The sequence below is a fragment of the Choloepus didactylus genome, chromosome 3, assembly GCF_015220235.1.
Source record: "Choloepus didactylus isolate mChoDid1 chromosome 3, mChoDid1.pri, whole genome shotgun sequence".
In the NCBI taxonomy this organism is placed as follows: Eukaryota; Metazoa; Chordata; class Mammalia; order Pilosa; family Megalonychidae; genus Choloepus; species Choloepus didactylus.
The window spans coordinates 171,933,824-171,946,335 of NC_051309.1; the positions used below are offsets into that span (position 1 = coordinate 171,933,824).

General features: G+C 35.8%; 1 protein-coding gene across 3 annotated transcripts in view; it reads right to left on the reverse strand.

Moving 5' to 3' along the window:
* Positions 1-256: 256 nt before the first annotated feature.
* Positions 257-12,512, reverse strand: part of GASK1B (golgi associated kinase 1B) — a 45,946-nt gene continuing 33,690 nt past the window's right edge. For 2 of the 3 annotated variants that reach the window (XM_037830900.1, XM_037830899.1), the window contains exons 4-5: positions 5,276-5,502; positions 257-811 (exon numbers count right to left, since the gene is read on the reverse strand). In XM_037830900.1, coding sequence (XP_037686828.1) covers positions 604-811; positions 5,276-5,502 — 435 coding nt within the window. In that variant the 3' untranslated portion in view covers positions 257-603. Of the gene's footprint in view, positions 812-5,275; positions 9,845-12,512 lie in introns of those variants that run through there. The other variant, XM_037830901.1, reaches the window with a different exon arrangement.

Below are 12,512 nucleotides of genomic sequence, written 5' to 3' on the forward strand. Positions count from 1 at the left end.
GCTATTTGTAGAGACATTAGAGTATATACTGGTGATATTGCAAATAATCTGCCATCTCTATTTAGAATATATTGTAGGCTCAGATGACTCTGCAAATCATTTGCTTCAATTTACTAATGTAAAGTTGCCTCTGGATATTGTCAGGACTATTCAGTTTTAGCAATCAGCAGCAGAAGAATATCAAGAGCATTCCAATTAGTATTTGGTCAGAACTGTCAAGTGACATAAAATATGCATTATTAAAGGAGTCAGTACCTCTGATTTACACTGCTTTATTATATGACATGACGTTTTAACAAAGCTAACTGGAATAATAGTTGGAACCACTCTGTACTCAATCAGATGCTGAGACCCACAGAGCATGATGTTACAGAAAAATATAAACAAAAATGTTTTGAGTGGTATGCTTTTAAAACATTTTTAATTCTGCTTACTGTACTCAAGTTCATCATCCATACCTGGTTAATTCATTTATTTTTATGTATTCATTCACAATGACAATGCCTCATTCCAAAAAGGATTTTAGGTGGTGTACTTGGTTTAAAAACAAACAAACAAAAAATACTTAAACATATCCAGAACTCTAACCAGATGATCATTTCATTATTCATTCATAGGTAATACTTTGGCTCCATGTGCATTGATGTAGGTGAGAAAAATCTTGGCTCTCTGTTCTATTACATCGATAAGTTTTTCAATTCCTTGTCTACCCCCTTGGCTTTCCCAATAAACTTTATCAAGAAACAGAGACTGAAGAAGTTTCTGCCTTAAGTGCTGACTCTTCAAAACAGAAACTGCAGATTCAGGAAACCTAAAAAGATAAAATATTTCATCTTAGTAATTGCTTGCAAATTTTATGCCTTGCCCAATTACTCTGCTCTTCATCAATCTGGCAGAAATCACACTATCAAATGGTACTTTGAAAACCAAAACATTTTAGACACCGTCAAGCTGACACTTCTCTTAATAATAATTTACTAGAAGAACGTGTTTCAAGTGAACTGGATTTTCTATACCTTTCAGAACGTCATATACTAGCATCTTATTTAAGGTAACTAAATGTAGGCAAAGAAAGGCACAGAATTAGAAGGGTTCTGTTAGTCTGGCAAAAATACTTTCTTTAATCTTAAACTCTATTTTGACCATAGAAACCACTTTTATCTGTCGAGTAGAATTGTATTCTCATAAGAGTTGTTAAATAAATATAAAATGCCCACCTGCATTGGGAGTTGCCAGGACCCCTTTCTGAGACATGGCAGGGACATTTTTAAAGATAAAAACTGGTCAAGGATGGGACTTTCTAAGAAAGTGGAGCAGTCCCAACAAAATTAAAATTTTTGCAATTTAATGATTAGGTTGTCTCGGTCCCATAGGGGTAGCCAACTAAAAATGGATAAGTATGTTATACCAACCAACATATATCTGCTCCCCACTTTGGAAGACACCCCCCCCACCCCAAGTAATTTGGAAACTTACTGTCAGCCAATCAGAACATTTCCTCACTTGCTTCCACATTTGTCCTATAAATAAAGCTCCCCCAATCTATCCCCTTGGCAGAGTTCCTTTCTACTGTGTGAATGGGATGCTGCCCGATTGATTCACGAGTTGCTCAATAAATTGCATGAAAAGTTTTTCTTTTAACAGTGTCAAAGCTATATGAGAAAATATGAAAGGCAAAATGCTGATAATTTCAGCAAGGTACCTTTTCCTGAGTAGGAGCTCTACAACTAAATTTAATGTGACGTCATTCATAATGTATATAGAAAAAAGAGCAAGGAATCATTCAAAAATGCTAAATTAAAGACAGAATTGCCTTTGGTTCAGATTACGCTTCAGGATTCTGAGGATTTAGGGGCATTTATTTAACTGGAGAATTAAACTTTTTCAATTAATTTAATGAAACATATATTTTAGAGCCAGAGCATTGCACAGTGAACATCTCTCCAGAAAAGCTAAGGCCAATTTAGAGGGGTCCTTGCTGAATTACCTGAAGAGAGTACACTGTGCTTTCTTCTCTTCAGTAGTTAGAAGTATAAAGGCAGGGGTCTGGCATATACACGATCTGAAAGACTTAGCATATTTATGGTTCAAAATCATAACTAATATTTTGCTAAATCCCCAATTTGGCCTCTCCCAGCTTTCATTAAAATGTTGATGAAAGCACAGTGTTATTTGAATTTAATAGTAATTTTCAAGTAAACTCCTTAAGCTTACTTGAAAATTCCTTAAGAACTAAAACAGGAACATATACTTTTTGAGAGTAAATGTTGCCAGAAGTTCTAGGCCTTCTAAGCACCTTTCCCAAGTGTCAGTGGAGCAAGCTGGAGATGACACACAGGGCACTAAAAAGCAAGGGATGCAGGTGCTCCCGCATTTCTGATGCTCAGAAAATCCAAAGGTCCCAGAGCTGGATGTGCGGAATAAGTGTGGAATTAAATAATGCTTAGAAAATGCTCTGAACTCCCCAAAGACACTTATACTATAGTCAAGTGGTTACAGTATTAATTAATAATTAAATAAGCATTTGGTGTTATGAAGTATCAATAATCCATGATTTGTAAACTCTATGAAACTTCTACTAATTTAGCTGTGGCAGAATGTATAGATTAAACTGTTACATCTGAGTATTCTTTAGTGACTAATCTTTCTCATAAATGCAACAACAAACAAACACAAACACATAAACACAAACAAACAAAATACGACATTATACTGATCAAGAAGATTCAATACATGCACCTGGGATTAGCAGTCCTCATTTTTGCTTTTCAGTGTGGAAGTTACATATTCCAAGAAGATTTAACTTTAAATCCATTATTCCTCACAATGCATTTAAAATTTAAACCTCTTCGAAAGAAGAAATAAGGCATTATTCATAATTATAAGTAAGTGTGAAATAAATGGACTTTTTTTTCCAGGTGCTAGTCCTTCTAAGAAGAAATCTGGAAATATTGGAGCTGGATTTGGGAGACCCATGTTCTAACCTCAATTTTAGACTTACTCATGTACTTTCCAGCAGTCAACTAGCTTCATACAGCTGGTTATATCTTTTCTTTTAAATGATCTTTATTTTAGAATATAGCATATATACACAAAAGTGATAATTTTCCAAGTGCAATTTAAGCAAGCAGTGAGAGAGCAAATTTCATAGAATATTATAGGTTGCAGTTCCACAGTTTCACTTATTTCCTTATTGTGAAATATAACATATGTACAAAAAGGTAATATCTTTCAAAGTATGATCTAACAAGTAGTTATATAGGAAATTTCCAAAGTTGGTATGAGTTATAGCACTATAGTTTCAGTTATTTCCTTATTGTGAAATATAATATATATATACAAAAAGGTGATAGCTTTCAAATTGTAATATAACAAGTAGCTATAGAACAAATTTCAAAGGATGCTATATATTAAAGTTCCATCATTTCAATTCTTTCCTTCTAGCTATTCTAATACCCTAGCAATTAAGAAAAAGAAAATTACATTAAAATTCAGTATTCATAATCCTTTGTTAAATTCCATCTTCTCTATTGCTGCCCCTTCCTCTAATTTAATCACTTTCCCGATCTTCAGGGATGTCTAGGCGGTGACCACCCTAACTTGTTCATGTTGAAAAGGGGTGTCAACTTTATGAGCAAAGGGGACACATCTAGCTGATGTTCTTGAAGAGGCTATTGCCTCTGGGTTTGGGGACTTGGCTGGCATTGGAGTTCTCTGAAAGATTTAAGTTTCTAAAAAATAAACAGTGAGTGAAACTTTCATAGAGTTGCAGATAGGGATCTGGGTCTTCTTCAAGGTTTTCAGGACTACTGTTGACTTGGGTTTATCACACTGTGGTCATTTGGCATGTCTAGGTGAAGCTAGCATAGGAGTAACCTCCAGGACAGCCTCTTGACTCTATTTGAATTCTCTCAGCCCCTGAAACCTTATTTCGTTGCCTTTTTTCCCTCTTTCAGTCAAAAAGGTATTCTTAATCCTACGATGCCATGGTCAGGGTCATTCCTGGAATCCATGTCCCATGTCATCAGGAAGGCTCATTCATCTGGGGGAATCCTGTCCCACATCCGGGGGAGGGTGATAAATTTATTTGCAGTGTTCAGCTTAGAGAGAGAAAGTCCACATTTGAGAAACAAAAGGTTCTCTGGAGGTGACGCCTAGGCATAATTATAGGTGGGCTTAGCCTCCCCTTTACAAACATAAGTTTCTCCTTGAGGCTTGCTCAGGTGGTTAGCTCTTTTACTAATGCAGCCCTCTATTTTAAGTCTCTACTTTACCCCAATTTCTTAGTCAATCTAATTTCTGACTAAGATAGAAGGTATGGTGGTGAGGTGTGGGGGCCTCGTCAGCCCCACCATAAAGTAGAACTTGAAATCCAGCCACAATCCCCATAGCTGGGGTGAAATAGCTTGGCCTGTACTGCTGGATTCCTGCCATTATCAACTAGTCTTAGTTTTCTTTATTTCCAACTAGATTTGAGATCAGATTGCCATGAGCAAACACTGCATTTTTACTTGTAAGATCCAGAATTCCTTCTTTAGCCCCACATTGGTCCAGTCTCCATTCTGCATTCTTTCTGAGCCCTGACAGATGCCCCAGAACTTCTAAGGTCTCTGCTGAGTTCTTGGTCAACCCCCAGTACCAAAATCCATCCTCTTCCCTAACTAGCTTCAGTCAGCCCTTTCAGGCATATAATTGTTTCTCATAATCTATGTCTACGGGAAGGATTTCCAAATGTTCAAAACTCTCCTATGTGAATTAAACAACAGCCTGCAATCCCTCAGTCATCAGATTTTCCACAGCTCTCATTTTCCACTGCTTTCCTAAAATTCACTCAAGTTTGTTCTGCCTTGGGCATGCTGCCATGTCAACATCTTAATTTCAGTTAGTTTCCCTCACGGCCTGTTTGAAGCCCTATTAAGGAACCCTCTGTCACCTGCTTAATACCTGCCCTGCCAGTTCCTATTCTAGAGATCCCTGCATCTTTCAGCCTAACTCACATGGATTTTCAAAGAAAGGGCTAAGCAACCTAATGGATGTGAAATGTAACAGGAGCTTTTGTAGACAGCATGGGTTGATAATGGAGACTGTCAGCACGTTGTTCTGTTCTATTTTGGTTTGTCTCCCTTCTCTGAACTTCCAGTCTGAGACTCCACATTCACAATTCCTTTCAAAGATTGAATCAATCAGACATGGGGCCTGAGCTTTCTCAGAAGCTTGCTGCTTATTTAGTATGACTGTGGTGCCCTGCAAATGTTACTACATCAAAAAAACTTACTCTTTGATGCCTTCTAACAACTTGAAGTCTAAGTTATCTTCACTTCTGTCAAAGAAACCCTTATTGTCTATGAAAACCAAGTGCTTCGGGTTATGCTTTCTCTGGATAATGTGTGCTAGAGCCACAGAATCTTGGTCATCACATTTTGGCCTCAGTCCATTCCGTACACAGGCGTCTTCCTTGCGAGGTCTGAATCCACAGCAATTTGTATCTAAGCGATTATAAATCTGAAAACAGGAAACAAAAACAAAGTCCAGGATGCTAAGTAAAAACAAACCTTGGGAAGGTTAGAAGATTTCTAAAAAAATGGTGTTTTCTGAATAGCTGACTTGCCAGAATCTACTAGGGCTGGGCTCATTTAATTAAAGACAACAGTCAGAATAACTCCAAGGTTCATAGCCTTATGACTCAGCCTTGGTTATAAGCATTTCCAGCTTCTGCTAATAATTGCAAAGTCAGATCATCCAAGTTGGCTTCTCCACCCTTACTACTCAAAGTTCCCACTGACATCACATATAAACACATGGCCAGAAGAATCTTTGACTCCATTCATGACAGAACAGACATTCCGTGCTTTGATATACCCGGAAGGCTATATCTTGTTTTCTTCCTCTATTAGGTAATAGAAAACTTGAGTTATCTCTAATAGCTTATTGCATCCCCTACCCTCTATGGTCTTCTGTATAACAGTATCTAACCTGAAATAATATAGAATAAATCTACTGAAAATACTTGAGATCCAATAGTACCTAAAATCACTACCTAAATGAAGGCCATGGCTACATTATGAATAAATGACTAGAATGAATGGGACTGTTGGAGTCTATTATGGAAAATAGGGGTTCTACCCTATAGAAGAGGGTAAACAGATGAATTAAGAGAGGGATAACTGTGTTATTGCCATTCCTTTTGAGAAAGGAAAGGACATAATACTTATTATTTAGGGTAAAAGAAAAGCCTGGGCTCAGGATTCAGATAAATTTAAAGTCAAATCTCTGCATTCACAATTGTTAATTCTCTGATCTTGTATAGATTCCTTTACATTACTGAGCCTCAGTTTAATTATCTATGTAATGTAATTATCTTGCACAGGTGGTGTGATGATTAATGAAAATGCTTGTACATCCTCCAGCCCTGACCCAGGTACCTAGGAGATACTCAGAATATGGAAACCATATTGTTAAGACTAGATACACACTATGTGGAGCAATTTACCTCACAAGCCTCCAAGGCAGAAGGTAATTCATCCATTTTAAATAAAGGAAAATGAAATTCAGAAAGGTTAGACTATCAGCAGGTAGCAAACTTAGGATTTAGACACAGATCAATTTGACTCCTAAATTATATGATTTTTTCCCCACTACATCATTTTGAATAGTTCAGAGAGAGACGAAGACTAGTCAAAAATTGTACATATGTTCATCTTTCAAAAGATGGCTATTTGGACACTAAAATTCCCATTCTCTTCTCCTCCTCCTGTGCTCTTACACCAGCCCTCAGGCTCTACTACCCTAGGTGGCTAGGAACAAAGAAAGGGAAGCAGGATGTTTCATGCCAAAAATATAGCCTACTTGGAAATGATCATCCATCCATTCATTCATTCACTCAACAAATGCTTATTGAACATCTTCTACCCACTACCAGTGGATTAGACACCACGGCAAATGCTGCTCAGGCAAGCACCTCCTCTCTTCCACCACTTCCAGAGGAAAACAAAGTGGTTATTTAATTTTGTCTCACTGCCATAGCTAAATTCAAGAAGCGGGCAAATGACCTTGCTCTCTGTTTTCTGCATGTACATGGACTTTGTGTGAAGTAGCATGCTTTAAGAAACAAGGATTGTTAAGAGAAGACAGCATAATCTAATTTTCTATGAAATTTATGCAAAACCAGTTATCTGGGGTAGGGAAGGTCAGTGAGTGACCAAGCATTTGCACAGCTGACAGGGCACATGGTCTAGAGACAATCAACATAAGGGAAACCTCTGTCAGGATTGGTTCCAGGCCCCATGGGGCTGGAAGTCTAACCATGGGTTCATCCAAAGGCTGACCCTGGGAGAAGTAAGTTACCACACCAGTGAAAGTGCATTTGTTTGACATGAGGATAGGAAAGTTTCCCAAAGATGAGCAAAGGTGTCCCAAGAAAACCACTATAGGATAAAGAAGCAAAAGAGATACCAAAAAGCATAAATTAGAAACTGTGAGAATAATGCATTGAGCCCTTTCACTGCAAACAACTTCATTCACTTTATGTAGTACCTTGACTGTCTCTGAATATAAGAGAAATCATATGATATAAAAAACTACATCTGATTGCCTAGCTAAGGTTAGAAAGAACATGAAAAATAACTATTCTAGTAGCTGCTTCCCATCCAATCCCTTATTCCTTTATATATGTTAGCTAGTAATTCTCAAAGAATCACCATACAATTTTTCTATAATTACCATATGTTTATATCCAGCTATAATGTCATTTACATATGAAAAAATTAAATTACATTTAACTTTGACTACAATTATCAGGGTCTGTTATGTTGGATATATGTGTTTAGAACTTAACCCTTAAGAACAAATTCCCTCAATCATGTCTTAAATACTGCTCTGAACCCTCAGTTCTTTCTTCATTGTTGATTTAAGAGTAATGGGGAGAGATCTAAGGACACACAGGTACATTTGTATTGTTTCCACCAGAAAGCCATGAATATCAAGTGTTATATTAATGTTACACAGTAATAACTTTAGAGTTTAGGCCCTTACTTTCAGTACTTCTGTATGTATTACACTTAGATCTTTTTAAATGACATGAAAGTAATAAAAATTAGACATGGAAAAAGCTGATTTAGGTCATTCTTTTTATTGCCTTACCAACATTAGATTGCTTCCTACAGTGTATTTTTAAAGTGCTTTGTCTGAGCTAATTTTGAATCACTCAACAGTCTGTGATGATTTCATCGCTCCCTTGACAGACTGGTGTGCCATTCAAGTCTAACAGACAGACCTTATTATTGAAAACGGGTCTGTGTGTTCAGTTCAGCTTGTCTTCTAGAAAATGTTTACTGTTCACTTCATTCAGATCTATGTATAGTTTTGGTGGTTATGTGAACACATGTTCTGTGTGTGTGTGTGTGTATGTATGCCTACCAATGTAGAATCAAATTGCAAGACTTCAAATAATCTGAGTTTTACTTTCTTTTCTTATCCTCCAACAGTAGCAAATTTTGTCTTTCTTATTACTGTCCTTTATATCAGCAATATTTTAACTAGTTCTTAAATCTTTTCCTCTAGCTCTTCTTGGAATTTTGTTTATAGCCTTCCTTTTGAATTCACATTCAATATACCAAAAATAATTTGACCATAAAACCATAATACACTCCCTTAAACTCAGTGCCATTTTATTTGGCAGTTAATTTAGTTATAGATTGAACACATTTCTGCTTACTTTTAAGATAGTTTATCTATTTTTAAAGCCTAATAAACCAAATCCTAGATGGCTATGGATCCATAATATGGTTTTAATATACTTGTTTGGTGCACACATTAAAGCCATCATTTAATTTAACTATTGCATGATTAAACACTGTAGTTTGCATCTTCATATCTATATTTTTAGATAATTATCCTACAAATAAGGCTATTTGGGGATAAATTTTGTCTGTTAGGCAATCACAAATGAATGCTAATCATCATTACTGTAGCTTGTTTGAATTTACATCTTCTCACTCTTTAAAGCAAAGCAAAGTCTTTGTGGAAGTGATCTTCTGCATCTCCAGAGTACTGCCAACCATCATTTTCCATAAAATCACTCTTTCCTCTTTTAGGAAAATAGATCTTTTCAATGTTTACCTAACTAAAATTATACTTAGAAAAATCCAGGTGTTCCAGCCAATTTTTTTGTTGGTTGGAATATTTTTAGATATATTTCCTTCTCTAAAGTTTTTTTTTTGAAATTCCATTTTCCTCTTGTTAGTGTTAGTTTTTTATGTAGGAAAAAGTATCTTATGAGTGACTTAGATTATGCTCACAGTGCCTAAACAAGAATGCTTCTGCTGCACTGCCCCAACTTCCCAAGGTCCACTAGAAATCTACAGAAACCCAACTTCCACACTCTTATGCACACCTCTCAGTCTAGCTATGTCTTCAAAAAAATGGGTCTATCAAAGTTTTGGCTAGTTTCTTCATAGCTTCTTTTTCCTCAAAACAATGTGATTAAATGAGCAATTTCAGACAATATCTGAACAAAGGCAATAAAAAACATACTGAATGCTGCTAATATTAATAATGAAACCTATAATAGCTGTTATTTGTTGAGTGTTTAGTATGTGCCAGTAACTATACACTTAATGCTTTACATGTATTATTTCACATCAAACTCATAGGAACCTTAAGAAATACATGCTATCATTAGACCCATTTGATAAATGAGGAAATTGAGATGCAAAGACTAGTTGACTTTTGCAATGTCCCTCAGCTCATAAGTGACAGGACTCAGGATTCCACCCCACATGTCTATGATTTCAAGGTTTGCATTCTTCTCCATCCTGATTGTATCTCTCAGGTATAGCCTCCAAAGCTGCACAGCAAAAAAAAAAAAAAAAAAAAATGAAGGGCATTTGTATAGATTGTAGGACACTACTATATTTAATAAATACTGATTACAAGGTTTCAGAAGATTTAGAAAGCATTTCAGTATGGAAGTTCAGGGGGAAACTCATGAAAGAGAGGGTATTGCAATTGGGTTTTAAGAGACAGATACAATAGGCAAAGGCAGGAAGACAGGAATCAAAAGACATTTTCAGACAGAGAGTATATTAGACTAGTGCTTCTCAAACTCTGTAGTGAAGGTCTAATTGTTGATTTGCTAAAATACAATTAAAAATTGTGGAATCAACCCAAGTGTCCATCCATCAACCAATGAATAGATCAACAGATGTGCTAAATACACACAATGGACTATTATCCAGCCATAAAAAGAAATGAAGTTCTGATACATGTGACAACGTGGATAAACCTTGAAAACATCATGTTGAGTGAAATAAACCAGACACAGAAGGACAAATATTGTTTGATCTCATTGATATGAAGCAATTAGAATAAGCAAAAACACAGAGTCAGAATCTAGAAAATAGGTTACCAGGAAAAGGGGTGGGGAGAGGAATAGGGAGTTAAGGCTTAAAATGTATATGGAGCTCCTATTTGGAAAGATGGAAATGTTTTGGTAATCAATGGTGGTGATGGTAGCACAACATTTTGAATGTAATTAACAGCACTGAAATATATATATGAATGTGGTTAAAAGGGGAAATGTAAGGTTATATATATGGTAACAGAATAATTAAAAAAATCCATGGAACTGCACTACACATACAGTAAACCCTAAATTAAACCATGAGTTATAGTTAATAGCACAATCATTAAAATATGCTTTTATTGATTGTAACAAATGTACCACATCAAAGCAAGGTGTTAATAATAGGTTGGTATATGGGAATCCTGTATTTTATATATGATTGTTCTGTAAACCCACAACTTCTCTATTTAAAAAGAAATTAGAGAAAAAAATTTAGAAAAACACAAAACACCAACCCAATATTTTATTAATATTCAGAAGACAAAGTTTTTCTGCTAAATTGCTATCAAAGTTTCTAAATGCTTACTTTTCATGGACTGGTATGGATTGGCACTGGCCTATCCTTTGAGTAGCACAGTACAAGACTACATTGGCAAGAGTAAGAGGCAGATAGTTGGAGCTAAAGGTGAGTAAGAGCATTATGCCTGTGAGGGAAAGCTAAAAATAATCTTATTTGTCTGCAAGTTTTGTTACCCTTTTTCCATGTAGAGCTGGAAGAAAAGTAGAAGGCAAAGGAGCATGGTATCAGGTGAAAAAGACAAAAAAAAATGAAGGGAACCAAGGCAAAAGAAAAGAGAAGCTGAAGAATTTAGTTAAATGACGAAGTTCTAACAAAATCAGGAATTCCCTTTATCCAAACATTTCTCTGGTTCAATTATTTTAGTTAAAATAGATAACCTTGTTTATTTTTCTACGTCTGTTTCCCTACACCTTTTTAAGGCCCCATTGTAGACACCCAGAGATACAAAAACAAATGGGCTTATTTATGTATCAGTAAGAATGCTCATTGGAAAATCCTCCTACATAAATTTGTCTCTTGGTGTAAACCAGTTTATGGTTGTTACACTATCGATGGATTTGGACTTATACCCATGTAGTCTAGTGAATATGTTAGGGTAGACCAGATCATAGAGAAGAGCAATCTCCACCATCCCCATAGTATTTAGTGATGTCTGTACAGACCTAGTTTCTTACCTAGGGAGATATACAAAGCAGAGACCCACAGTGTTCTCACCACCTGCACCTGTATCCTCCACATCTATTACCATCCTATTTTGCACAGTGCAAGTACTCAATAAATGTTTCTTGAAAACAAAATGGAAGAATGAATATTGGTTCCACTCAGTTCACCCACTGGAATGTACTGCAGATGGCTACTAAAAGGTCTCTAATTAGGACAAAACCTCCAATTTCCCTTTGTCCATTGTCTTGCAAAAAGCTTAAAATAGCAAAACTTGGAATCACAGAAATTTAAAAATATTTTTGAAGATACCAGGTACTCCATACTAGGGGAGTTTATTTCAGAAATGTTACTCTGGGACAGTGCTTTTCAAACTTTTTCATTTCAGGACCCTTTGATGCTCGTAAAAATTACGGAGAACCCCAAAAACCATTTGCATATATGGGGCTATTTGCCATGTAGAAATTAAAACTGAGAATTTTTAAAACAATTATGCATTTATTTAAAAGTAACACTGATAAATCCACTATGTTAGCATAGATAATATATTTTTAAAAGAAATGTTTATACTTGCAATTAAAAACATCAGAGAAGTAGAATTGGTTTTTCAAGTAAAAATGGTGTTTCATGAAATAAGCAGCTAGTTTAACTCACTAACTAGCTTTAGTTCAATTGCATGAGTGGTTTTCATCATGACAACCATTGCACTTTGGAATGCAGCCCAAGTGTTTTATGCATTCTTCCCATTTTGTCATACAGAATATTTAAAAGATGTGTACTTACAGATAGAGATTTAATAAAGTTATTAATTTCTACTTCTTCATCAAGGACATTCTTAGGGAAATCTGGCCTTTGTTTTATGCTTTATTTCCTGTGAGTGCAATGGCAGTGGAGAGTATGATGACTGCTAGGTATAGTTTGGTACCCTTC